Below are 27,248 nucleotides of genomic sequence, written 5' to 3' on the forward strand. Positions count from 1 at the left end.
GGAGATCGCTCAGTTGAATAAGCGCCTGCCTGGCAAGCGCAGGATCCTGAGTTCAATCCCCGGTACCACAAAAATAATAAATAATACAGTAATTAGACGAGAAGGGCATGATGCCATGATGCCTCTAATCCCAGCACTTGGGAGGCTGAAGCAGGAAGATGTTTGAGACCAACCTGGACTACGTAGTGGGACCCTGTGTCTGAAAAACTGTTTAAGTAATGCACATTTAAGGCTTCTGCTGGCACAGGCCTGTAACCACAGCGCCCAGAGGCTGAGGCCGTGAGTGCAAGGCCAGGCCCGGTTACATTGTGAGTTCAAAGCTAGCCTGCACGCACTGCAAAAGGAGAGCCTATCTCAGAAAAGCAAAAAATAAAATAGGCTTCTGCCAGATTGCTTGCACCTGCCTGTGGGCAGTGTAAAGCATGCAAAAATCTTTAAACAATGTATTTTCATGCCATACTACATCCTTTAGGTTATATGTATAAATGCATAAGGACTGTGTGCATGCACTAGCTAGGCCTATTTGTGTATATGTATATACTAGATAGGTGTGCATGCGCATGTATGTTTCACTCTAATACAGAGCATCTCTATTATATGCTTGCCTGCATGTATACAGTTACTAGGTTGGCTTGCCTTTGTGTAGAAGGGTTTTATCTATGTACTACATAGGACTATATGTGTATGGACTAGACAGGAACATATAGATATAAATAAGTAACAGGCCTGCATATATCATGTATGAGATAGAACTCTATGCATGTTATGTACTACATAGTCCTCCATTTATGTGTGTATTATGAGGTAGTGTTGGGATAAGAAAGAGTTAATACGGAGACAGGCGAAAAAACCTGCAGGGCATGTAGGACAAGGAAAAATGAAAACAGGGCGGCCACAGCTGTGGGAGTAACCAAGAACACTTGGAACTCAAGGACGCCCTGTTTTTGTGTCCTTGCTCCCAGATGCCTAGCGGGTTCTCACGTACAGCCTAAACGTTAGTCCTGGACACACAGGATGGGATCTTGTTAAGTTCACTTCAACTAAACAGAAGGCTGAGACTCGAGGTACATAAAAACAAAGCCCAAGTGGGAGGCAGCCTTTTCGCTCCAGCCCTGGCCTGGCTTGTGTCAAGTGTCCGTGTGTCTTTGTTTGTGGCTGGCACCGTGAGCTTGCCCAACAAGGTAGGAATGTATGTATGTATGTATGTATGTGTGACTGCAGAGCCCTGCATGCATGCATCTGTGTACTAGGTAAGACGGCATGCATGCATGCACGCACGAGACAGGATTACATGCAGTGATGCATGTACTAAGCAAGGGAGCATCTCTGTATGCATACTACATAAAACTGGGTGTATGTATGTGCTAGATACCACTTTATGTGTGTGTACTAGGTAGGCCTGTGTGTGTGTGTGTGTAGTGGGTAGGACTCATGCATGAGTGTATGTACTAGGTAGGCGTGTGTGTGTGTATACACTAAATAGGGCTGCATGTACTTGTGTATGTACTAGAGGACTATGTCTGTGTATTAGATACATAGACTGCATGGCTGTAGGACTGTGTATGTGGCAGGCTCTATGTAGTAGGTGGGACTGTGTATGTGTGTGTAGGTGCTAGATATGTGGGTTGCATGTGTTAGTACAAGGTGGGAAGGACTGTGTATGTACTAGACAGAACTGTGAACTGTACTAGCTAGGACTCCAGGAGCGTCGTAGGTCTGTGTGTGAATTACTAGCTCGGTAATGGTGTGTGGCAGGTAGGACTGTGTGTGCGTGAGCAGGACTGTATACTAGGTACTGCTGCATCTCTGTATTCTAGGTGGGACTGTGTGTATGTGCTGAGTGTTGTATCTCTGTGCGCGTACGAGGTAGGACTGCATGTAGGCATGTATATACTAGACAGGACTGTGTGCATATGTGTGAATTACTAGCTAGCACACTGTATGTAGTAGGTAGGACTGCGTATGCCTGTGCTAGCGCATGCGTCTAGAGTGGGTATGTGTGTGCATGTGTACACCAGATAGGCGTGCAGGGCTTCTGTAGCTGCCTGGCCTAAAGGCTACAGTGAGTGACTGTCAGAGGCTATTCCATGGTGTCACACTGGACCCCGCTGGCTCTCCACCCTAGAGACCTCTGGTCTGTGGAGCCAGAGCACATAGCACTGACAAAGCCACTCCTGCAGCCCAGGTGCCCTGGCTGCCCTCCTTCAGATGCAGTTTATATTATTCCAGGCCTTTCTTTCTTTTGCAGTACTAGGGACTGAACCCAGGGCTTGCACACTGAGCTACATCTCCAGCCTTTTATTTTTATTTTTTTGAGACCGCATCTCACTAAGCCACTAAGTCACCCAGGACCCAGGCTGGGCTAGGACTTGCATTCCTCCACGTCAGCCTCCCAGAGTGCTGGGTTGCAGGCATGCACCAGCACACCTGGCTCTTCTGGGCCTCAGTACACTGGGTCAGCTCGCAGTCAGCTGAAAGCCCTTTCCAGTGTGAGGTGACTTCGCACCCCCTGCCCTGAGCCATCATGTAGCTCAGTCCTCAGACTCTGACCTCCCCCAGATTTGGAGCCCAGCATTCACTGTGACCTCCAGGCACTGCCCCACATTCCCTTAGAGAGCAGCAGACAGGGCCCCTGCCATGCTGGGCTGTGCACAGGCAGCCACTCCATGGGCTGTACTGGCCCGCTCTCATAGGCGCTCCTGGGCTCCTTGCTGTAGGACCAGATCACGGTGGCGGGCCCCATAGTGGACTCCCCAGGGGGCAGAGCAAGGCTCAGTGCACACGCAGCTCCTGGTGCATTTATTCCTTGATCTGGGGGCTAAAGGCGGCAGCAGTGCTGGGGTTCCTGTGTCGAGAGTAGGGGCCCCAGTCGGCCTGCTCCTGAATGGTCCTCTGTTCCTCGCTCCCCAGAGAACTGTAGCTGCTCAGGCTCTCGGTGGAGGCCCGAGTGATGATGATCTGTGGAATGACCATTTTCTTCTTGCTTGACTTCTGCTTCGCGTTGAGTTTCTCTAGAAGGAAGAAAACACCCAGGCATTTAGGGTCGCGTCTCGGCCTTTTGGCTAAGATCCAGTGTAGAGGATGGGGGCGCATCTGCCATGGTGCAGCCCATGTCCTGGTAGGAGAAGAGCCAGCCTGAGTCAGCAGGACCCGCTGCACAGCCAAGTGCATCTGCGGTCCTGTGAGGAGCTCGTGTGCCACAGGCTGGCTGCAGTGACTGATGGGACAGCAGGTCCCCAAGCCCAGGTTCCCAGGGTTCTCGCTCTGGTCAGATCCCCACCTCACCCCCAGATGCTACCAGATGCCCTACTGCAAGCTCTAGAGACAGATCTTTGGTGTTGCCTATGTTTCTGTGAATTTACTGGGGTTACGGGGAGTGGGTCAGCCCTGTGCAGCACTGAGGCCACCACCTGGGAGGGACCAAGGATGGGGCGGGGGGCACCCTGGCTTCTGTCAGCACAGCCTCATGCTTTACAAAAACACAGTCATAGCTGGCTGTGCGGGCACTTTGCAGGCTCAGGCAGGAGAACCATGATCCTGAGGCCAGCCTGAACTACATAGCAAGACCCTGCAAGAAAATCTAAGAAAAGTCTCAAAAATACAATTGCACAGGTCAGTTGTGCAGCATGCTAGTCCCATCCCTGGAGTGAGCCTGCAGGGGCGGGTTACACAGTTCGGTGAACAGCCTTTGGTGAGATGGACCCGGGCCCAGCCTGGCGGGGTGAGTGCTCTGCCTAAGTTGAGGCAGCCCTGCCGCTCGCGCAAGGTGCCCTGCGTCTGTGCCAGCCTTTCTGCGCTCTGCGGTAACCAGCACAGAGCCCCGTGCACAGAGGCACAAGGAGCTAAGTGTCTCCCGGGACCAGACCTCAGGGAGGCAGGGGAGTCCTCAGGCTAGCCATGCGTCGCAGATGCACATGGCCTGTGTCCGGCCCGGGGCTGTCCTTTCTGTCTATACAGAGCCAAAAATCATATTTCACTGTCTTTTGTATTTACAGTAAGTTGGCAAATTCATTTTATGTTGATTATAAATCATCTTATGTTGACTTTAAAAGGGTATAATCCCTGCACTAAATATAACAATAATAATAATAAATTAAGAACAATAAAAACAACAGGTTATCAATGGGGCTGGCAAGATAGCTCGGTGGACTACGTGCCTGCCTAGGCGACGCAGGGACTGGGATTCCATCTCGGGTACCGCACGCTGCGCCAGGCCTGCCCCCCGGCATGCTGGGCCAGCCGCCAAGTCTGGGCATGGTGCTGTACACCTGCCATCCCAGTGCCGGGAACGCTGAAGACAGGAGGGACCCTGCGCGTCTGAGCTGCACATTTAGTGAGAAGGTTATGAGAGTTTTTAATTAAACTAGATATGCAGTGGTAGGGTCTGCACCTCTGGGTTCTATCCTGAGAACCGCAAAAAGAATCCTAAATTAATAAATCCAGACACAGTGGCACATACCTGCAGACCCACCTGCAAGAGAATCACAACTTTGAGGCCAATCTGGGCAACTTAGTGAGACCCTGTCTCACAAATAGATCATAAAAGTAATGGATATTGACTTAAAAGTTGAACGTGGTCGAACCCTGCCCACCCTGGTCAGTCTGCAGTGGCCACACCCAGAGACCACGCCCCAGGCCAGCGGTGCTGACAATAACTGACACATCTGCACCCGTGTGCAGGAGCCCTTTAAATGCCTCTTGTAGAGTCAACTCCATCTCCAGGCAATTTCGTTTAATCTGCTGAATCTAGTAGGTGTCAGGAGACCCAAAACCCTTGAATTGCTTTCCCTTATTTATAAATTTTCCAATTTTTTCCAAAGGACAAATGATCAATTGAGCAACAGGAGTATCTGGAGTGATTTGAGCGATCGTTTGGGTAGATGAATAACCTTGACTTCTCCTGTATGGTCAGCACCGGTTACACCAGGCACGCCCCAGAGACCTTTTAAAAGGAGACTGTTGTGTTAGGCGGGAAAGTGGCTCAGTAGAGTAAGTGCTTCCTGGCAAGCGCAGGGGTGGCCTGGCGAGATGCCCACTGTACCCTGAAGCACAGGTCCGTAGACCCCGGTAGGACTAACCTGGGCCCCGTGTCAGGAGGCGGCAGGAACGTGGCGGCAGACTGAGGCCCAGGCCTCTGCTGTCGGTTGTTGCTCCCCAAAGGTCAAAGCTGCTTGTGGCGGGGGGAGGGAAAGCACCCCGTTATCTGATGGGGCCGGGGCAGGCCCCCCAGGAACTTCCCTGAATGGCCGGCCCTCCACGTCAGTGATAGATCTACAGCCCTTGCCCAGCGGTTCCCTTGTGCACATCCAGGACATGGGCTTTATGGAAGAGACGGATACTGGCTGTGTTGTCTTCGGTCGGCAGAACAGCTTCACGAGCGATGTCCTGCGAGTAGCCTGAGTAATAGCTGCTGCCAAGGCAGCGCCCTGTACGCACGAGGGGCCGATGTCCACACATCCGAATCACGTCGGGCACTGGAGCCTGCTGTTTATTGGCTCTTAAAGCCTCTCTACATCGTTTAATTGCATTTTCGAAGGCCAGTTGTTGAACTGTTAATTTGCTAGCTTCTGTGTCACTGATAATCCTCTCAGTAGCTTGCAGCAAACCTGAGCAAAGTCTTGGGAAGGTTCGTCAGGCTCTTGCCTAACGGAGCTCCTAAGTGAAGGAGTGTTTCTCTCTTACCAGGGAGTTCCCGCAGGCCCTCGTGGCCGCTTTCTTAGCTGCTCGCGTAGTTGCAATGCAAAGGTCAGTAGGTTGTGCTCGCTAAGGCAGCCTCCCCAGTTAGCCTAGCTAGTGTAGTGGCTGAATTGTGAACCACATTTCCAGCTGCCTGTTCTCTGCAATATTCAAAGAAACTGCCTTTCCACAATAAATAATCTCCTGGATTGAAAAAAAAAATTGAACATGCACATGGACCAAGTGCCCATGATAAGTGTAATTGTGTACTGCAACACATGCAGTTAGAAAATTTAAAGCGCACACCTTCCAAATGTTTTCGGTACCTCCGCCCACACAGTATAGAAGGGTGTTTTCCACCCAGCCTGTGGCGGGACTGTGTCTGACATCTGCACACCAGTGGCCCCTCTGGGTGGGAGAAGGCTCCTCCTTGCACCCAGCTCTCTTCAGTGTGCAGAGTGTAGGTTGTTTCCAATTTTTGTTTTTATTTTTATCTATTTAGCTCAGGGTCTGCAGGGTCTCACTACACAGATCAGACTCGTGATCCTCCTGTTTTCAGCCTCCCAAGAGCTGGGATTACAGGCGTGCGCCACCACACGGAGTCTGAGTCGCTGTCTCAGCATGCCCGAGGGCAGGACAGCACAGCACTCCGGGGATCAAGCCTGGTCCCTGCACTGCCTAAGCAGATGCTTTAATCTGTTGAGCTATCTGGCCAGCCCTTGTTTCCAATTTTTAAATCCTTTTCATTGCTTATTGCTTTTCTCCTCAGGCTGTTCTTGAACTCACTGTAGCACAGCCAAGCCTCAAGCTCAGTGACCCTCCTGCCTCAGCCTCCCAGGCTGTGATTCCAGGCATGCACCACCGTTCCTGGCTTCACCACATGTATGTATTTACACACGACAAGGGTTTACCACTTGGGTAAATCCCTAGAAGTGGAACTTTTGGGTCAAATGGTATAAATGCTTTCAAACTTCGGTTGATATTGTCAAATTGTTTTCTGTAAAGACTATCAGGTTGGGGGTACAGCTCATTGGTGGAGGGCATGCATGAGGCCTGGGGTGCAATTTCCAGCACCCCAAAAATGTATTAATTTAGACTGAGAAAGGCATTCTCAATTCTAAACTGACAAAATATTTAACCATTTTCATTCAGTACTTTAATATAGTTTTATTTTCTGTGTTAAACTTTTTGACTTTTTAAGTAAGGGCTGAGGTAAAGACACCACGCATTCCATCCTAACACATCAAAGCCCCAGCCATTCTGTCTCCCAGGGCTCCCTGAGGTCCATGTGCCCTGGCCACCCCCTTTCTGCTGCCGCTCCCAGATTTCTGTGGAAGCATTTTTAAAATCTTTCATGTATGTATGTATGTATGTATGTATGTATGTATGTATGTGGTACAGGGTCTCCCTATTCCTAGTGATCCTCCTGTCTCAGCCTCCCCAGCACTGGGATCACAGGTGTGCACCACCATGCCTGGTACTAGGCATCCAACCTGGGTCCTTGCGCTTGCCAGGCAGGCACTTAGGCCTGCTTAGACCTCTGAGCTGTCTCCCCAGCCTGCTCCCAAATGTTATCTCAGGGGCCGGGGAGATGGCTCAATAGAAAAAGTGCTTGCCTGGCAAGCACAAAGGCCTGAGTTCAATCCCTGGTTCCACATAAAACAGCAACAACAACAAAGCACACATCCAAATGTTATCTCAGCAGTCCGGTTCGGTCCCCCCCCCCCATGGACCTGGGGGTTTTGGAGTTTGATTAACAGAATGAACACTTTCACATTATTGAAAATTTCTAGTCCAAACAAGATTTTTCAACCTTGTTCTGTGAACCAGGTATTGAACTCAGGACCTCACGCTAGCCAGGCCAGCACCGTGCTACTGAGCTGCCTTCTTGGTCCTACACAAGACTTTTTTTTTAACGTATTTGATACAGGGTCTCATTGTGCAGCTCGGACTCCCAGTGATCCTCCTGTTTTCAGCCTTCCCAGCACTGGGATCATGGGAGTGCCCCATCACGCCCAGACTCGTCACCAGCTCAGCATGCCTGACCGGCCAGCACGGCATGTGGTGCCTCGGTAGACAACGCTTTTAATCACTTAAAAATGTGTAACTTTTAGGGTTCTTAGGACATCTTTTTTATTATTATTTCATTTTAATGTGTTTGATACAGGGTTTCACTATGCAGGTTGGACTCCCAGTGATCCTCCTGTTTTCACCCTCCCCAGTGCTGGGATTACAAGTGTGCACCACCACCCCATCTTGGCGGCTGGCTCAGCAAGCCTGGGGGTGGAGCTGGCAAGGCATGTGGTGCCTGGGATTGAACTCAGATCCTGCACTTGCCTAAGCAGGCTCTTAGTCCCCTAAGCTATCTCCTTGGCCCCAGCTCATACATTTCTGAGACGAGGTCTTACTATGGGCTGAACACTAAGAGGCCCAAATTAGAGTCAAGCTTGTGATCCTCTTGCCTCAGCCTCCCATAGTGCTGGGCATCCAGATGTGCACTCCCACACCTGGCCGCCGTGCTGGATTGAATCCAGGGCCTCCAGCCACTGTGCAAGCAGTCGACTACTGAGCTCCACCCCCAGCATGCTGCGTTGGCTTGATTTTCTATTCCCGGTCCACAAACGACCACAAAACCCAGGGAGTGGCTGACTCAGTGCCAGTTCACTCTTGGCTCCCGAGGACTAGGAATCCAGGCGTGGGCGGGCCGGGTGGCTGGGTCCTCGTCACCCCCGAGGTGGCAGAGTGCACCTGTGTGTGGTCCGGCCAGAAGCTGCGGCTCCCCTTGGGCTGGAGCCAAGCGGGGTCCGCGTGCACGCTGCTCTTCAGTCTCCTGCAGATGTTACAAATAGTTCTGGCCATTTTGCATTTGTTTACAGGGGACCTGAAGGAGGTTTAACTTTCTTTTTTTTTTTTTTTTTTTTATATTTATTTAGTGTGTGTGTGGCCAGTTCAGCCCACCAGGGGGCGGGGCTGGCTGGCATGTGGGGCTGGGGGATTGAACCGTGGTCCCTGTGTTTTGCTTAGCTTGCTCTAAGTAGGTGCTTTAGCCCACTGAGCCATCTCACCAGCCCCCTTAACTTTCTTTTGAGACAGGGTCTCACTGCGTAGTTCAGCCAGGCCTTGCCTGCCTCCGGCTCCTGAGCGTAGTCATTGCAGGCTGAAATGACATTTTATTTAGAACAACTTTTTTTTTTTTTGCAGAACCAGAGATTGAACTCAGGCCCCTGCGCTTGCCAGGGAAGTGCTTATTCCACTGCGCCATCTCCCCACCCCACCCCACAACTTTTGAGATATTTTAAATTTATTTTTTAAAATTTTTTAAATTTTTGGTGGCGCCAAGGATTGAACTCAGGATTAAATTTATTTTTAAAATGTGCACATTGATAGAAAGCTGAACTGAGAGCAGGCCAGGTGGTCCTGCGCGTCTCCTGCCACCCTTGTTCACACTGCACTGACCGCAGGGCAGCGTGGACATGGGGACCAACCACAGGGACCAGCATGGCCAGTGTGGGGACAGAAAAGGGCCCCAGATCCCACACAGGTGCTCCAGCAGGACGCAGGACACCCTCGCTGCCCTCAGCAACTACAGTCCCCCCGGGCCCACCCAGAGCTCCTGACACCACCATCCACCGCCCTCCCTCCCTGTCACCAGAGAAGCCAAGACACCGACTGAATGGCGCAAGCGAGACCTTTTTCCTCAGTGCTAGAGCGAACCCAGGGCCTCCCTGCGCCAGGCAGGCGCTGCCACTGGGACACCCCCGCCACAGTCCTTTTTACTTATTTTTATTTTGAGATAGGGTCTCACAGTTCCCAGGCTGGCCTCACACTCTTGAGCCTCCTGCCTCAGCCTGACGAAGAGCAGGATCATGAGAGTGCACCACAGCGACTCAGTGGCGGAGAAGCCGCTGCAGGAGCGGTGCGTGCTAGTGATCCCAGCACTCGGAGGCTGAGCAGGCGGGGCCTTGCGTCCCAGGCCAGCCTGGGCTATGGGGTGAGTTCAAGGACAGCCCAAGTGACACTCCATCTCAAAAACAAAAACAAAAAAATAAAACCAGAATGAGTTAATAGCTCACAGAATGTCTTAGTTTATTGAATTTTTTAAAATTTTGCTAATACATGTTTGCAGTACATGGTTACATTCATCAGAGGGTGTTGGGACATGTGTTTAACACACCTTCGCTCTTCTACTTTTCCCTCCCTCCCCCAGCTTATTTTTAAAAATCCTCTTATAACTGAGCATATTCTACCTCAGAACAACCTTATTGTGGAAAGAGCCAAACACCCGTGAAAACAGGACGCTATGACATCTGGACGTGCACCACGTAGCTGCGACGGTGTGTCTGCTGTCCGCATTTCTTCAGTATTTTCAAGCAAACGTCACACATGTAGTTCTATCCCTATATATTACAGTATATCTATCTATCAGATAAGGACTTTATTTTAGCTTAACTACGAGAGCATTGTCACATCTAACACAATTAGCCTAATTCTGTATTGTTATCTAATACTCGGTCAGGACAACCCGCCCTATGGTGGTACGCATCTGTAATCCCAGCACTTGGGAGCTGAGGCGCAGGACTTCGAGTTCAAGGTCCATAGGGAGCTCCACAGGGAGACCATCTCCAAAAAACGTAAATAAGAAACAAGGTTCACACCCTGAAATTTTGGTTCATTACAACTACCCCTCCTTTCTTTGTGCCATTTATTCATAGCGGAAACTGGACTGTTTCCCAGTAGCATTTCTTTCTTTTTCCCAGTAGCATTTCCTTGGGTCTTGAAGAGAATGGCTGACCATGCGTGGCTGTGGTGTTCATCTCTACAGAGCATGCCTGAGGGCTCTAGTGCAAAGCCCTGAACTATGCAGACATAGTAAGCAGTGTGACAGTCCCACCCCAGCCAGCATGCTGACAGGCTCAGGACAAACCTTGGGCCTGCTGCTTCCTCTCAACCAGACCCCTAAAATCTCAACCCAGACCCCAGCAGCATAAAACAAGCGTTCTTCCTGGAAACTGCATGGGTTGGGAGCCCAGGACAGATGTGGCTGAGCATCTTGCGGGCGTCTCAGCAGCTGCAGGCAGATGTTACTGGGCACTACCCTCAGCAGCCTCAGCTGAAGGTGCCTCCTGCAAGCCTGCTGCCTCACAGCCTGGCCCTGGACTGGAGGTGGTAAGGCCCGGCCTGCTCCCAGCCTCAGATGGGCACCATGATGCAGCTCCTCCGGAGCCGGGGTCTCGTCCTGTTGCCTAGCTGAGCTCGCTACCTCCTGAGGAACATCTGCAGGTGCACACCACTGTGCCCAGCCACACACAGTTACTATGTTCTTTCACATTTTTACCTTTACCAAGGGGACCCGAGGTGTGTCCACAGCACATCTTGACGTTTCTGTGTCCCACATGCAGTTCTCAGAACGTTTCCATCACAAGTCCCCTTTGCCTGGTGCTCACCCCGACTTCCACCCCGCCCCAGCAGGCCGTGGGCCGCTTCTTTCTACTGCTCTTTCTTTCAGGACATTCACACCCAGAGAGAACTTATGTGTGTGGCCCTGGCCCTGGCTCCACCCCCGTGTGAGGAGTCTGGGAGCTGCTCCACAGTGCAAGATGTGGTTCCTTGTTCTAGCTGGACATGCTCCACTGCTGGAGAAAGCCCGACCTCTTGGAGTCCCACTGTGTAGTGCCCGAAACTGGCGATCCTCCTGCCTCAGCCTCCCCAGTTCTGAGATCACAGCTATGTGCCTCAGGGTGTGGCTAAGCTGTGCTTTCCCTTCTGCCCACCTTCCAACCCTGAGCAACACAGTGCGACCAAAGCTGCTTTGCTGGCAGAGGTCCTGTCCCCTCCCCACTGCATGGCTCTGCTGGTCTCTCGTGCACTTGCTAGGCAGTGGCCACCCAAGGGGCTGGGCAGGGAAGCTCTCCAGGGAAGGCAGCCTGGCCCACAGCGGCAGGGAGAAGCACTCCCTCTTGGAGTTGTGTAACACCAAGGCCCTCTGGCTCCCCAGAGGCTGTGGAGAAAAACACCCGACACCTTGGATGGCAGAGCCTCAGTGTTGGCTGCGCCACTGAACAACTGCTCTGGACATGGTTCTGCCCCTTCCTTTCAGACCTTAAACGCTCAGTTGGCTTCTCTAGAACTGCAGCGGATGCACCCTGAGAGTGGGGCAGCACTTCCCTTCCCTCCCAGGGACAATCGCCCTTCCTGCAGCCTTGACTGATGGGCCTCTCACCTAAGCCCAGTGCCTGGATTTCAAGCTGTCCCCTGTGGCACCCCTGACAGATGCCACAGGCATTTAGTCTGAGATGTCCCTGTTGCCTGCGGGCCAGTATTCCCCTGTCACTCCTTCACAGCTGACCCCCCACAGGGCATCCTCGGCCCACCTCTCAGCAGAGCCCAGCTCCTGCTTCCACTTCTGGCCCAGGGCCGGGGATGGGGCTCCTCCCTGCGCAGCTGCTTACCTCAGCTCTAGTGCCGGAGTCAGCAAGACCTTTCCAAGGCACAGACCCCCCCTCGCCCACATCTCCCTTTTAAATGTCTAACAGTGCCTTCGGGTGGCCAAACAGCTCAGCGGATTAAAGCGCCTGCAGGCAGGTGCAGGGGTCCTAGGTTTGATCCCCAGGCCTGCCAGTGCCAGCTCCACCCCCCGGGATGCTGCAATTGAGCCTGGGCTTGGAGGCTGGCGATGCGCGCCTGTAATCCCAGCACTTGGGATTACACACAGGCGGATCGCTACGAGTCCGTTCTAGTAGTGAGACCCTGAACACCCTGTAGACTCTTCCCTAAAATACAGAAAAAATAAAAATAAAAGTGTCTTCTTCTCAACCCACATAATAAATATATATTTGGGCTTCTTCCTGCCTTTTTGGGAGGGCTTAGTACTGCAGGCTGAACCCAGGGCCTTCAAACTAAGTTATGTCCCCAGGCCAGTTTTTATTTTTTAAGACCAAGTTTCTCTAAATTGTTCAGACTGCACTCCAACTTGCGATCCTCCTGCCTCAGCCTCCCAGATTACAGGCGTCCATCCATCACCAGCTCAGTCTCACCAGCGTCTTAGAAACCGCGAGCCCTGGTCACACCACCCCAGGGCGCCTCAGCTTCGGCGCAGCTTCCTGGGTCTCCTACCTTCCCAGGAAAGGCTCGGCGGTTTGTGCGCGGCTGCCACCGTCGCCAGAGGGCTGTCCGCGGGCTTTCCGGCCTCCCCGTCTGCTTGTTTGGGTTCCCGGGACCCCTTCTCCATCATTTTGTCCTTAGGCTTTTTTTCAAAACAGTGGGAAGAACCCTTCTTCTGCTCCTCACCTGCAACGCAAGAGTAACGAGTCAGACCCACACACAGCCTACCCAACCCGGCGGACTGCGCCCAGCTCTCCGCGGCGGGCCGTCGTGGGGCGGGCTCGTCCGGCGGCGATGCCGTTACCTTTCCTGTACTCGGCCTTGCTTTTGGAAAGTCCCATAGGGGAGCCCACCATCCCGCGGGCCACGGCCGACCCCAACCTCCGCAGCCAGCGCCCACCGGGTGAACTCACAAACCCCGCCACTTCCCAACGCCCGCCGGTCACCACAGCAACCGCAGGCCTCGCGAGACCTGGAGCAACTTGCCCAAGGCGAGCGCCGCCCTCACGCGAGAGCAGCTGCGTGACCGGAAGTGGCGGCAACCCCGGAAGTGCCTGCGGCGTACCGCTGGTCGGAGCGCTGGTGTAGCTTCGCCGCTCCGAGGGCTGCTCCCGGACCCGTCATGGATGGTAAGGGCCGCCGCCACTGGGGGCCGCGGGCGGGCTCTGTGGACTCCGAGCCCCGGTCCCGACCCGACAGCCGTCCCTCCCCGATCCCGACCGGCCTTGGACTCTAGAGCCCTCCTCCGACCTCGGTCCTCGCGTCTTCCTTCCCGGCCCTCCCTGCTGTGGATGGACAGCGGGTGTCATCTTTGGCCTGCGGCCTTGGAGTGCGGGGCCAGAGGGTACCAAAAAGGTGACGGTTGCACCGCCTGACCCCGGCACACTGCCCAAAGAATTGGGAATGGCGTCATCAGAAGCTGTTTAATTTCTTACTGCCCCAAATTTGCTTTACAGCAGCTCGTGGAGATAGACAGATTAGGGACGCTGCCGCCCCAGCCTCTCTACTCCTTTGCCCTTCCTTGTCCAGGCGCTCAGAGTTCGGGGATACGAAGGAACTAGAAGAGCTGGGAGTAGGGCACGCCTGTAATCTCAGCACTGGGGAGGCTAAGCTAGGAGCATCTGGAGTCCAAGGCCAGCCTGGGATACATAGCAAGACCCTGTTTTTAAAACAAAGAACCAGGGCCGGGGAGATGGCTCAGTGGAATAAGCGCTTCCCTGGCAAGCACAAGGGCCTGAGTTCAATCCCCAGTTCCGCAACCCCCCCCCAAAAAAAAAAACCAAGAACTAGAAGAAATCAGTGGCAAGATGAAGGTGCCTCCATTTGCAAAAATGATAAGTTTGTGTGATGCACTTTTTATTTATTTATTTTTTTGTAAACAAATTTATTTATTATTTTTTGGCGGAACCAGGGATTGTCCTCAGGCCCTTGCGCTTGCCAGGGAAGCGCTTATTCCACAGAGCCATTTCCCCGGCCTGCACTTTTTATTTTTAAAAAGGCTTTTGAAAACTACATAGCTGTGAAACGTGTCATTGTCATAAAGGCCATGTGCACTGGAGCTCAGGGCAGACTGAGTGGGCCACGCCCACCTCCTCCCTGGCCCTGTGGAAGCTTGGGTGAGCCGGGCCACCGCTCACTGCACTCTTCAAGGGGGCTTTTCTTAAGCCCAGTCAGGCGTCTGTGAGCCATCCTGTAGATGAGAGCACTGAGGCTGGAGGCGGGACTGGCCAGATGGTGTCACCAGATGTCCAGTGACAGAGTCCCAGCCAGCATTGCCCCTGACCAGCACCTGCTCAGAGGCATGCTGCAGGGCTCATCCGAAACCCAGGTGTCACTCGGGAGCCTTGGGCACATGTGTAGACATTTGGCGCGCATGTGGGCTGCTGGGTGAACCTTCTGGCTAGCAGGGTTTAGTAGACGGAGGGCGGTATGGTCCACCCAGCCCTGTGTCTTGGTGGACGAGTGGCAAGTATAGTTATCCATGCGTGACTCCATGCGGTCCAGGGCGGGCTGTGAACATGCTGTAAGCCTGATGCGGTGCCTTGGACTGTCAGTTGCACCAGGCCAGCTCTCTGGTGGCCACGAGGTTGTCACCTTGCCGTTTCTATCCGCTGGCCTTTGGGAGAGTAGAGTATGAAAGAGTAGGCCGCCAGGTGCTAAACGCTAAGCTGTGAAAGAATTCCAAGGTCCTGGGCAAAGTGGCATTAATTGAATACCACTGTCACAGGCTCTACTCATGGTGAGGGAGAGCTGCACGCAGCCCTTGTGTGTTGCCTCTCCCAGCCTTTGTGTTCCCAATGAGGAAAGGGTTCAGGCAGGGTCTGTGCTGGCTTGAGCCCTGTGGCTGATGAGGGGCCAGGCCTAGCAGCAGCCCAGTGGATGCCATCTGCACCTGTGCTCCGTGCTGGCGTCCAGCATCCCGAGGACCTTCGAGGTTATCTCACGAGAAGCACCACTCATCCTGTTTCTTAAAACGCTCAGACCATTTCCTTGTCTTTGCAGATACACTGTTCCAGTTGAAGGTATGTGCCTGCGGACGTTCAGCCCAGCCCTGCCCTGCCCTGCCGGTTAACAAATGAAAACAAGTGGGACAATTCCCCAGACATATGCAGATCGTGAGAAACAAAGTCGAGGACAGATTGTAAACTTTGAGCAGTGGCCACATGGGGCTCAGATTGCTGACCCAGCCAGGCAGGGTCATGGATGGAGTGGCTGCATGACATGTTGGCTCTTGTGTTCCCGAGCAGAGGTGGATGGCTCAGGTTGCTCTGTGAAGGAGCATTGCCTTCCAGAAGCACAGCTCAGGTCTAGGCAATGCCCGGATGGCTGCAAAGGATGCAGAACTCCCCAAGAGTCTGATAGAGTGTTTCTTTTGGTGGTGGCACTGGGGATCGAACCCAGGGCTTTCACCCTAAGCTGCATCCCATTTAAACTTTGAGACAGAGTCTCACTGAGTTGTTCAGACTGGGTTTGGACTTACGATCCTCCTCCCAGAGGCTGAGATTGCAGGCTCCACTAACATCCCTGGAAGCATACCATTGGAGTAGTGTTTGGGGCTGCCCAGTAGGCCGGTGCCTGTCTTGTGCCGTTCCCTTAGATCTTCCACAGGTACTCGTCCAGGGTCCTCTTTATCGCTCCTCCTGAGAAGGGAGGTTTGCAAGCCATAGGAGGTAGCTCTGGAATATCCTTAGGGTACCCCAGTAAGATGATCTTGCTGTGGGCAGATGTCTCACTAGAGCGGTGATTGTGGGGGAACCTGTGTTGGGGCCTGCATAGTTGTGGGCCTGTGAATGCTAGTGGCTAGGGCCGCTCTCTGGCTTCAGACTAGAGTGGCCAGAGGTGCTCTGGGGATTCTGTTGCCACTTCCTGTGGGGGTCAGTACAACAGGGGCGGGCTTCTGTGGAGCCAGCAGTTAGGGCCTTGGCTGCCCCCCAGGAGGTCGGTGGTTCTACTTCTGGGGGAACAGGAGCACACAAAGTGGACATGGGTGCTGCCTCCTGATCATGCGATCGTGTGTGTGTGTGTGTGTGTGTGTTTGCATGTGTGTGTGCTGTCTGTAAAGGCACCTGGTGCTTTCTTCTCTGGGTTCGATCCCCATTGTGCTGTGCCAGCCACGCCCCCAGGGCATGCTGCGACTTCAGCTAAGACTGGGCGTGGTGGTGGCACACCCTGTAATCCCAATGCTTGGGAGGCTGAAAACAGGAAGATCACCAAGAGTCCAGTCTGTGCGTTGAGACCCTGTAGACCCTGTACTAAATACATAAAAATAAACAGAAACAAAAAATAGGCCTTGGGGAGTGGGGTATGCAGTCTTCAGTGAAGTCTGCTTCGAGGAGTGTTTTTGTCTTGAGCTCTGTGCTGCTGCTTGCAGCTATCTGAAGCAGGGCCTCGCCATTTTCTTCTGAGTCGAAAGCCCTTCTGTGGGCAGCTGAGGGGGTCACCTGACTGGGAGGAACAGTGAGAGCAGGGTGTTCATGGAGAGGACAGAATTTTAGAAGTGCTGAGTGGCCCTGTTCTCACAGAGACAAGGCGTTACTTGCTCTTGTGGTGGCTGTCACAGCCTTGGGGTGTGCGCCAGGACACACAGGAAGGGTCTGGCGTAGACAGTGGTGGGACCTGGATATGGGCTGGAGAGGGCTGCACGGGTCCTGCACGTGGGTGATGAGTGGCCTCTTCCAGTTCACAGCAAAGCAGCTGGAGAAGCTCTCCAAGAAGGCGGAGAAGGACTCCAAAGCTGAGCAGGCCAAGGTGAAGAAGGTGCGTGACCCCCTGGCCCAGGGACGTTCTTTGCTCCCGTTCTGATTTGGGCCACGCAGGCCCCCAGGAGCAGGGGGCTTCATCTTCAGCCCGTTCTCCATGTCCTTGCACCCCTTTCCCACCTCCTAGACTTGCTTGGCCCTGTGTTGTTGGGCAGGGGCTTCCTACTCTCTTATGGAGCTGGTCCCAGGGCACTGGGGTCTGGCAGAAGTGCTGGCTGCCCTGTAGAGGTTCAGGACAGGAGACTTACAGGGCCTCAGCTGGGAGAGACTAGAAGGAAAGAGGGTGGCTGCTCTCGCAGACTGTGAGCCAAGTTGTGTGACTCCTAAAGTGGTGCCACATTGGTGCAGGAACCGCATGGTCGTGTCTGGAGACTCCTCACCCAAGCTCAGGGATCCTGGGCTAGAAGGATGCAGGCAGTTGCCTGCCACCTGAGGCAAGGTGTTCTGCACCTCCCCGTGCCTCCCTCCCACCCTGTGGCCGTATCACAGGCTGAGTGCCACACGTGCTACCCTGTGCTCTTGGGCTGAGCTCTAAGGGGCCTGGAGCCCCTGCGGGCTGCCTACCTACCGCCACCCTCCATCCTCAGATCTGCTCCTGTGCATCTCAGATGTTCTGATGTGCACCCTGGGAGGGCGGCAGGGCCCCCCACAGCAGCAAGCGAGGCCCTCAGAAGCTAGCACAAGGCTTCCTGCAGGGCAGTGGCTGCCAAGGTACCCACAAGTGCCCCTCTGGCTCTTAGGCACTGCAGCAGAAGAATGTGGAGTGTGCCCGGGTGTATGCGGAGAACGCCATCCGCAAGAAGAACGAAGGTGTGAATTGGCTGCGTATGGCATCCCGTGTGGACGCGGTAGCCTCCAAGGTGCAGACAGCTGTGACCATGAAGGGGGTGAGTGCTGCGAGGGCTCTGGTGGCTGGAGGGGCGGTCCTAGCTCAGGAAGAGCTGCCCATGTGCCACAGGTCGCCTGACAGCTCGATTCCTTGGTAGGGCCCCCTGGGAAGGCCCATGGCGCTCTCTCCAGCCCCAGGGGTCACGTCCTGGTCTGTGTGCGTGTGCGTTCAGCCTGTGGCACTCTTGAGTCAGGACCTCGGCCCGTGGGTGGCCCTCTTCCCTTCTCCCTCCCTCTGGCCCAGGTGACCAAGAACATGGCCCAGGTGACCAAAGCCCTGGACAAGGCCCTGAGCTCCATGGACCTGCAGAAGGTGTCTGCAGTGATGGACAGGTTCGAGCAGCAGGTGCAAAACCTGGACGTGCACACGTCGGTACGTGACCTGCGGCGGGGCCCAGCAGGAAGGGTGGCTCGCCGGGGTCCTCTGAGCAGAGCTCAGTTGGGCCCTGCTGGGGCGGAGGGGCAGGAGCGTGCAAGCGCAAGATGACGTACAAAGTGTCCCCAAGGAGTGGGCACAGTGCGGCAGGGCAGGGTGGTGGTAGGATGCGGGGACAGGGGAAGTGTGCTGAGGGCCGGGGAAATGGCTCAGCAGGATAAGTACTTGCCTGGCGAGCGCAGGGTCCTGAGTTTAATCCCCAGTTCCGCAAACCATGAAGTGTGCTGGGCACAGCAGCCTCAGCTGGGACGGGAAGCAGCCCCACAATTCTGGGGTCTCTGTGGCCCAGCCCCCACTGCCCCAACATCCCTTCAGGTGATGGAGGACTCCATGAGCTCAGCCACCACGCTGACCACGCCCCAGGAGCAGGTGGACAGCCTCATTGTGCAGATTGCCGAGGAGAATGGGCTCGAGGTGCTGGACCAGCTCAGCCAGCTGCCCGAGGGCGCCTCAGCTGTGGGTGAGAGCTCTGTGCGCAGCCAGGAGGACCAGCTGTCACGAAGGTGGGGCCCTGCCCTGTGCTGGGCCGGGGACTTGGTGTGGCATGTGGTCTGTGCATCTGAGGCTCCCTTGGGGAGGGGTCCTGGCTGCTCCCGTTGGCCTCTGGCTCGTGTCCGACGGGCGCAGTGTTTGTGAACCCTGCCCTGCCTGTCTGAGCCTTGTGTCGACCTCCAGGTTGGCTGCTTTGCGGAACTAGCTGCCCTCCATGCTGTGACGCCCTGCACTGTGATGTCTCAGAGGCACTGTCCCCACCCCTGCCCTCCTCAACCTGCAGAGCTGCAGTCGCCGCCTCCCTGCTCTGGCTGCCAGGCTTGACAGCCTGGGCGGATTCTGTTTCTCTTGGGTTGGACACTGGGACTGTGTTCTGAGTCAAGGTGGCAAGACGCGTGAGGTCTGTGACCAGGCCAGCAGCATGGGCTCAGTAGGCTTCCTGCACCCCTGCTGTGGCTGTCACTGCCACCCCCTGCTCCCTGCGCCGGCTGGTACGGGGCTGGAGGGGTTGTGGCTGCCCCGCCTTCAGGCAGCTCCCTGGCCCCCAGTGTCCTGCAGGAAAGGGGAGAACCTGTGTGTGTGAGGGGCATACAGGGCCACCAGCACCGTGCTGGGGTGCCTTGCTCCTTGGCTCCGTGGCTGCCCAGGTCCCAGTTCACAGGGACAGGGCCATTGCTTGGGCCCTTGTCCTCCCGTGGCCCCTCTGGAGGTGCCTTGGGCCCCTGGGCTGAGCTCTGTGTGGAAGAGCTCGGTGGAATCTGAGCTCCTGTGGCAGCCCCTCTCTTTTCCTGTGCCTCTCTGTGCTGCCACCACACGTCTGCACTGCCGCTGCCCACTCCTCAGTTCAGAAGCAGACCATGGCAGTGTGTCCCCTGGGCTCTGAGGCCTGCCCTCGAGGGTCGGCCAGGCGGACTGAGAGGGCTTTGGGCACAGGCTGCTCTTTTAGTTTCTTGTTACCTGTTTCTGGAAGTTTACTTCATGGTCTTGAAGCTCCCAGGGTTTTTGTTTTTTGCCAAAGTAGACAGCAGGTGGTCTGCAGGCATGGGGTCCACCAAGTGGCCCAGTGCATGGGCTCTTCCCAGATGTGCTGTGCTTGTTTATTTCTGTCTGGACCTGCAAGCTGGGTTGTGGGGGAGGGGGACTGGTGGTCCTGGTGTGGGGTCCAGGTGTCGTCTGATTGTGGCCCTCCCAGACTCCCCATGTATTGTGTGGGATGCTGGCTGGGTGGGGTGCAAAGGCGTCATCAAGGAGGGCAGTGTGATCGCCCTCGTCCTGAAGTGCTGTTGGAAGTAAATAAGTTGATAAAACTTAAGCTTTGCTTTGGTGTCCTTGGGTGGGCAGAGGGTGCCTTCCCCCACCTGCTGGCAAGGGATTGGGGCCCAGCTCCAGGGCTGGGAGGAGGCAAAGCTGCGCTGCAGTTACACAGTGGGTTGCTTCTTAAGCCAGCTTCCACCTTGCTCACACTGTTCCACAGACGGTGCGTTCTTCAGCTCAGCACAGGGGCATGCACCCCAACCTCTGTATCCTCACCACCTCCCTGGGCCTCACCGTCCACCCTGCAGGTCTCTAGCCCTCCTGGCCCCTGCTGTGGGCCCTCAGCACCCCACAGGGGACACAGAACCACCAGACAGGCATAGCTGTGTGGTCCAGCCACAGGTGCCTGCTGTGCTGAACTAAAGCAGCTCCGGAGCCTTCCTGGGAAGGGTAGCCTTCCCATGTAGCAAGTCGATGTAGCCCGCCCAGCCCCCCAGGAGCCTGGATGGAGTTTTTGTTCTACAGCCCCCGAGCCTCACTGTGCCCACTCCCTGTGGTCAGTGGCCTGGGCCATGGAACTCCAAACCCATCCCATGACCACCAGTGTCCACAGGCCCAGTGGGCAGTGTTGGCAGAGCAGGCCTTGCCACATGTCCAGGTGGCCTGGGCTCAGCAGCTCCGACCTAGACCTGCAGTGGCAGTGGACCAAGGCGCACGTGCCATCTCCGGATGCCCTCAGCTCCGTGGAAGGCTCTGAGCCTGCGCCTGGACAGACTGACGGATGGCAAGGTGATGCCATGTGTCCCTTGTGTCTGAAGGAGCTTCCAGGTGTGTGAGAAGCCTGGAGCTGGAGCCTCACGCTGCCACGCACCACACGAGATTGATGGGGACAGCCAAGGGAGACGCGGCCCCCTGGCCCCCTCCAGAGATGCAGTCCAAAGGCAGGGTGGGGGTGTGCACGCACGAGCAAGGTCTGCGGGGGCGTGTGGGAGCCATGCAGGCCCTGTGTGCTGTGTGTGCACCAGCAGGCCGTGCACAGGTGCATGTGTGTCCTGGCTGAACTCTGTCCACGGTGCGCCGTGCGGGTGTGTGTGGGTACGGCCACTGGAGCTGGCTGTGTTTTACGGTCCCAGCACAGTAGGAACCCCTGATCCTCAGCCTCCAGGACTGGATCCCCAGGCCCCGTGTCCCCTAGGGTCGCCCTCCCTAAGTCCACCCTCCAGGGCTAGGGTACTCAGGACGCAGCTCAGAGGTGGAGGGGCCATGGCTTTATTGGGAACACTGCAGGCACCAGGCCCCTTCTGGGGAGCCGCACCTGTGTGGGTGCAGGTTCCTGGGACCCAGCTCCTCGCCCACATAGCCCCCTCCTCTGCACTCCTGGGGTCGTGGCGGCTGCTGACGCCTGGGTATCACAGAAGATGCCAGCTGAGGAGAAGGGAGGCCAGGAGGGCCCCTGGCCCGGGGAAGCGGCCAGGGGCCCCTGAGTAGCCGTACTGTGTCCTGCAGGAGCCGCCCAGCATGTTCTGAGGGATGGGCTCTTCCTCAGGGAAGCGAGAGAGGTTTTTCACCTGGGAGTGGATAGACAGGGTGAGGGAGCGCCCCACCGGCGGGCCTGGGCGCGGGCAGCCGTGCTCACCTGCTCCACCTCCCTGAAGACCCTCAGCAGGTTTTCTGCCAGCACTCCCTTGACCTCCTCCTCAGTCCAGTTCCTCCGGAGCAGCTCGGCCACCAGGTCTGGGTACTTGGAGACGTCCTCAAGCCCCTCGGGCAGCCTGGCAAGCGAGCAGGGCTCTGGAGGGCCCACTGGCCAGGAGCACGGAGGCCAGAGCTAGGGTGCCCTTCCCTCCCTAGCTGGGACCCTTACCTGGTTACCCCGTCGTAGTCTCCACCAAAGCCCACTGCTTGAGCTCCGGCCACCTTCTTGATGTAGTCCAGGTGGTCTAGGAGATCACGGTTTGTGAGGTCCCTGGTAGGGCCTGCCCCCCCACCCCTGGGTGCCCCCACACCCCTGGGTGCCCCCACCTACCAGCCACCTGAGACAGTGTGGCCTGCTTCGAGCAGGACACGTAGTCACTGTAAAAGTTCACCATCACCAAGCTGCGTGTGGCATTCTGCTCAGGAGAGGGGTGCTGAGTGTTGGCCGGGATCCCCAGGGGCAGCACCTCCCCTCAGCCCCCCTGCTGGCCTCACCACTAGCTGGAGCACGTCATCGGGCACGTTCCGCTTGTGGGCACACAGGTGGTAGGCTGATGAGTGGCTGAAGATGACGGGAGCTGAGGATACCTGCAGGGCAGCCTTCATGGTGGCCACCGACACGTGGGCCAAGTCGATCATGACGCCCAGGCGGTTCATCTCCCTCACCACGCGCTATGGTGGTGACAGGGCTGGGTTAAGACACGGGGAAACTGGGCCAGCAGGTAAATACTGGGGGCCACTTGGGGCTCAGCATTGGACACCAGCAGGCCTGTGAGTGCAGCCCTGGACAGGCCTGGCAGCTCCCCAGCACTTGTTCCCCTTCTTTCCGGGGTCTCAGCCCCCCTCACCTTCCCAAACTCTGAAAGCCCCTGGCTCTCAGCCTCATCCTCCCCAGTGTCTACCAGCCAGTTGTCAGCCCTGTAGAATAGAGAACGTGGAGTGAGTGGTCTCTGCCCCAGGCCCACTGGGTGAGAGGAAGGTGCCTGGGGAGCGGCGTGGGAGTGTGGGCTCCCCATACACACCAGGGCGTGTTGCAGCTGTGGGTGAGGGTCATGTAGCGCATCCCCAGGTGGTACAATGCCCGCAGGACGCCCAGGCTGCTGTCAATGGAGTGGCCGCCCTCCACTCCCACCAGGCTGGCCACCTTGCCCTCCTTGAAGGCCTGCTCGATTTCTGCAGGGGAGGAGGGCATGGCATCCAGGGGGCCAGATCCCCACCATGCCACACCACCACCCCTGTCCAAGCCAGCCAGGGCCCCACCTGTGCTGCTGGTGACACACATGAAGGTCTCGGGGTATGCCTGACACATGCGGTGGATGACATCAATCTGCTCCAGCGTCCTCTTCACAGCGTCTTTGTTCTGAGTGTCACAGGGAACATACGCAGACCAGAACTGGGGATAGGAGAGCATCAGGAGCTGAGGGCCAAGCCCCCACATAGCCCTGTGTCCCAGGCAGAGGCAAGTCTTGGGACAAGTGGTGCCCAACAGGGAACGTGGATACCTGAGCGCCCACGAGGCCGGCCCTGAGCTTCGCGATGTTGGTGTGCGTGCCAGCCAGGGTGTTCAGGTCAGCCCCCGTGTGCAGCTGGTTGTTGAACATTTTCAGGAGCTGCCAGGGCAGGTCATTGTGCCTGGGGGCACAGGTACCCAGTGTGGGGTGTGGGCTGTCCTGTCCCCCCACACCTGCGTGTTATACACCCACTGTGCCCCACCCCTGGCTGGTAACCTCATCTGGGGTGGCTAGGATTCCTGGGGGAGCACCTGCTCCCCTCATAGTTGCCCAGAGGTGGAGGAAGCAAGTGAGCTCATCTAGATGAACCCCTGCAGGGACCCCTTGCAGGTGCTGGGAATGTGGGGCACACCACCCTGCGGCCACTGCCCACCCAGAGGGAAGAGCCCTGCACGCAGCTTCCTGAGAATCCTTGGCCTGGAAAGGACCTGGCAGCCAAGCCCTCTCCAGCAGCTGCCCCAGCTGCCAGTAGGCCCCGCACGCCAGAGGCAGAGGCTAGGTGTCACCAGGAGCTCCTGGGAAATGCAGGCTCAGGCTGACGGCACCTCCCAGGAAGGCTGAAGATGCCCTGGGCCCGGGCAGTGAGCTGTGGGCATCGTCGGGTGGCCGGGAGGCCCTGTGGCTGGGCTCAGCTACCCATCCGTGGCTGCTCTCAGACTTCAGCCCCTTGTGCCATGTTCCTCAGTTTCCCCTCTGTGGCACAGGGACGCTGTGGCAACTTGCAGGGGGTGTGGTATGCACATCCCCAAGCAGCCGCCTCTGTGGCGACACCGAGGCGCACGCACGCACGGGGCAGCCCCATGGCTCCAGGCATGCCGCTGCACCTGGGCCCCCAACTCCAGATGTTGAGCTGTGACAACGTTGTGGCTCTCTTGGGCCATGCCCACCCATCTCCAGGGTCCGCCTCATGGCCCCACCGGGGTGGCACAGCCCCAGCCCAGCCTAGTCAAGAGGCACAAGCTTCAGCCCAGCTCGACCGGGTCCCTGGGCACCAGGGCGCCTGCTGCAGGGTCACCGTCCAGGAGCTCTGAGATCAGCATTCCATGAGGGATGGCTCCGCCTGGCCCCGTGCTTGGCACAGGCTGACCAGGAGCATTTGCACAGCGAGCAGATGGTGGCTGGGTGAAGGGGTGGTGGGGAGGAGCCTGGGCGTGCTTCACCCAAGGGTGCCTCCGTGCTCATCAGGGTGGGGCCCTGGGAAGGGGCACACAGGTGTCCTCTCCAGGGACAGATGGGGCTCCGGGGGTGGGCAGAAGCTGCACTCTATTCTCTGCCCCCTGCCACGGCAGGGACACTCCAAGCCCCTCCACCCTCCTCTGTGTAGCCTGGCTGGTGACCTCGGCAGGGCTGAAGAGGCCAGCCAGCGTGGGGCGCTGCTGGCAGCTTCCATTATCTTTTCCTTGGTAACAAACCCCACATTTTGGGCAGGACACCTGGTTACCTAGAATGAAGGAAATTCTTGGCCTTGTACCTAAGTTCTGCCCTGTGGTTCCAGAAATGCTGCTTGGCACGTGGCTGTCCTGCTTGCCAGCTGGGGTGGCAACGTGATAGCTGGAGCCAATGCAGCTGTGGCAAGCCCGAGGCCTGGCAGCCACTGAGCCACAGACAGGCTGGAAAGGAGCCTCTGCCAGCCTTCCTGCTCCACAACAACTCTTGCATTGCTTCTCACTGGGCTGTGGGGCCAGCCCTGCAGTCGGGCTCTGGGAGGGCCAGGGTGTGGCCTCTGAGGAGTCCTGACCCTCACAACCAGCAGGAGGTGGGAAAGCTGGGGGAGAGGGAGGCTGGAGGAGCCCGGGCCCAGGTAGGTGTGAGGGCCCTTGTTCTCCTCACAGGGCCGTTCCTCCGCACTGTGGGGTGGTTCCTGCCAAGCGACAGCTCCCGGCGCCCTTAGTGCCCTGCCTACCCAGGGCCTGATGCGTGCAGAGTCCTGGCTCGCTGCACCTAAGGTGGGGTACAAGTGGCATAGTCCCCCGAGCAGGAGGGCCAGGTATGAGGGTCCCCATTGCAGGCAGGGAGAGGGTGATGGCTGTGGGGCCATCCAGAGGGGCCCATGTGGGGTGCAGGTGACCACTGGGGGACAGATTTCAGGGCTGGGAGAAGAAGCTAAGCATCTGAGGTGGCTCGAGGCAGCTAGGGGCACTACAGACCCCAAGAGGGAGGGGGGCAGAGCCGGGGGACCCCCGGGCTACAGGGAAGCCGCCTTTGCCTGCAGCTATCAGGGAAGGAAGTTTGGGGTGCGGCTCTGAGAGGTGGGCACAGGGAGCTGGGGTCTGGCCACGCTGCCCCAGCCCCTTCTCCACAGCCCTGCCCGACACCAGAGGCCTCAGGAAGCGGCCAGGGTGCCCCGGGAGAGCCCCCCGCCCCACACCACTCACCCGTCAATGACAGGCGTTGTCTGCATGATGGTCTCTGCCTTCTGGCGATATGTTTGCCCAGCGCACGCAGCCACCAGGGCCCAGAGCCACCAGCCGGCCCACATGACGCGGTGGGGTCTGCTGGACGCCTGGCCCGAGGCAGAGGATGTGCGAATGAGGAGTCAGTCGCCCTGCTGAGGGAGGAAGGAGGCCTTTGGTCCAGAGGTGGCCCCTGGAGCCCTGTTTATAGCCCTCATGTTAACAAGTAACCAGTGGGTTGCTCCCAGGCTGGGCAGGGCTGCCACCCGAGGGCTGGGTGTCCCTGGCAGGCTAGGCAGGGGCACAGCGGGTGGAGCCTGGGGAGCCACTGCGCAGGGTGGGTCAGCCTGTGCTGGATATGGCCTAGCCTGGCTCTGCCCAGCCCTGGAGCTCTGCAGGAACAGAGATGGCTGGGTTGGGAGGCCCTGGTGCTCCAGGGGGATCACAGCCTGCGCGGCCACCAGGCGCTGTTCCCTGGCCTCTGGGCCTCAGTTTCCCTGTGGCTCTGCGCGTCCCTTCTGCCGGGTGGAGGGGGCTGGTACTGTGCCTTCCTGCACTCCTTCCAGGCTGCACTGGGACCTGTACTGAAGGCACCACGGGACCGCCCTTGCCCAGTGCCCGGTGCCCGCCAGGCCCCGCACACCCTCGGCCCTGAGCCAGCATCCACCGCGTGGGCCGCCCGCCACACTCTCACGGCACCCACTGTGTGTCTCCCAGGCTCAGGCCCAGGCTTGGAGGTTTTGAGGCTTGGTGGTGGGTGGAGGCCGCTGTCCTTCCTGCACGTGGGCCCACGGCATTCTTTCCTGTTTATTTCTACTCTTTGTTCTTGTCCTTTTGCTGTCTGGGTTCTTAAGTTTTTTTTAAAGAGCATACAGTTGCCCGCCTGTCAGACAGCTTCTTCTGGGAACTGGGATAATTCAAGCCAGGACCTGGTTATAGTTGGTTCTGCTGCATTCTTCAAGTTATTCTCCCCCACTCCCCTAGTTGGAGTGTTCGCCCTGTGTCGCATTTCCGCGCTGCATTTCCCTCCTGATCTAGCAGCCATATTTAACCCTGCACTTCCTCTCAATAGCCAAAATCCTTAACTTCTGCTAGGAGAGATGCTGCATGTTTGTAATCCCAGCTCCTTGGGAGGCTGAGACAGGAGGATGGCAAGCTCAGGAAAGTCAAGGCTGCTCTGGGCAATTTAGTAAAACCCTGTCTAAAAAAAAGAAAAATCTTTCATTCCTAACATGCATTCAGAAACAACAATAACACTCTCTGAATTCATTTTCTCTTGGGCTACCTGATCCACGCCTCATGTGTTTGACATCCCTCCTGGGCCATGTTCCCAGAGACACTGCATCCCGCCTGGGGTGAGGAGGACTTGGGGGCTGCCTGGCTCTCCCAGGGTGGGCCAAGCTGTCTTTGAGACATTGAGGTCCTTCAGCATTCAAATTTAGTTTTGTTTGAGTTGTCTAATGGTTTAAAGATTCTTGGATCATTCCTGCGGAGTAGTGTGTTAGCTTGGAAGCCCACTCCCGAGGCCCGCCCAGGACACCCG

At 56.6% G+C, this 27,248-nt stretch overlaps 3 protein-coding genes across 4 annotated transcripts; 1 reads left to right on the forward strand and 2 right to left on the reverse strand.

Annotated features, from left to right (window-relative positions):
* Positions 1–2,791: 2,791 nt before the first annotated feature.
* Positions 2,792–13,210, reverse strand: Spata33 (spermatogenesis associated 33). The gene is made up of 3 exons (XM_004644988.2): positions 13,082–13,210; positions 12,790–12,963; positions 2,792–3,011 (listed from the first exon to the last, which is right to left on the reverse strand). Exons 1-3 carry the CDS (start codon positions 13,131–13,133, stop codon positions 2,800–2,802), a joined length of 438 nt encoding a protein of 145 aa, XP_004645045.2. The 5' UTR covers positions 13,134–13,210; the 3' UTR covers positions 2,792–2,799.
* A 90-nt stretch (positions 13,211–13,300) lies between these two features.
* Chmp1a (charged multivesicular body protein 1A) lies at positions 13,301–21,068 on the forward strand. The gene is made up of 7 exons (XM_004645023.2): positions 13,301–13,406; positions 15,280–15,299; positions 16,957–17,034; positions 17,777–17,923; positions 18,169–18,297; positions 18,676–18,863; positions 19,036–21,068. The coding sequence occupies exons 1-7, from the start codon at positions 13,400–13,402 to the stop codon at positions 19,055–19,057; spliced, it is 591 nt and encodes a 196-aa protein (XP_004645080.1). The 5' UTR covers positions 13,301–13,399; the 3' UTR covers positions 19,058–21,068.
* A 286-nt stretch (positions 21,069–21,354) lies between these two features.
* On the reverse strand, positions 21,355–26,410 carry Dpep1 (dipeptidase 1). Of its 2 annotated transcripts, none has more exons than XM_004645024.2 (11): positions 26,349–26,410; positions 25,688–25,857; positions 23,304–23,433; positions 23,062–23,194; positions 22,824–22,974; positions 22,650–22,719; positions 22,297–22,473; positions 22,133–22,217; positions 21,971–22,046; positions 21,743–21,878; positions 21,355–21,674 (listed from the first exon to the last, which is right to left on the reverse strand). In XM_004645024.2, the coding sequence occupies exons 2-11, from the start codon at positions 25,789–25,791 to the stop codon at positions 21,516–21,518; spliced, it is 1,221 nt and encodes a 406-aa protein (XP_004645081.1). In that variant the 5' UTR covers positions 25,792–25,857; positions 26,349–26,410; the 3' UTR covers positions 21,355–21,515. The 2 variants fall into 2 exon arrangements, with proteins under 2 accessions (XP_004645081.1, XP_023560969.1); XM_023705201.1 differs by having other exon boundaries at positions 25,688–25,860; positions 26,349–26,406.
* Between the last annotated feature and the right edge of the window lie 838 nt (positions 26,411–27,248).

The sequence above is a fragment of the Octodon degus genome, unplaced genomic scaffold (genome assembly GCF_000260255.1).
Source record: "Octodon degus isolate 3935 unplaced genomic scaffold, OctDeg1.0 scaffold00215, whole genome shotgun sequence".
Taxonomy (NCBI): Eukaryota; Metazoa; Chordata; class Mammalia; order Rodentia; family Octodontidae; genus Octodon; species Octodon degus.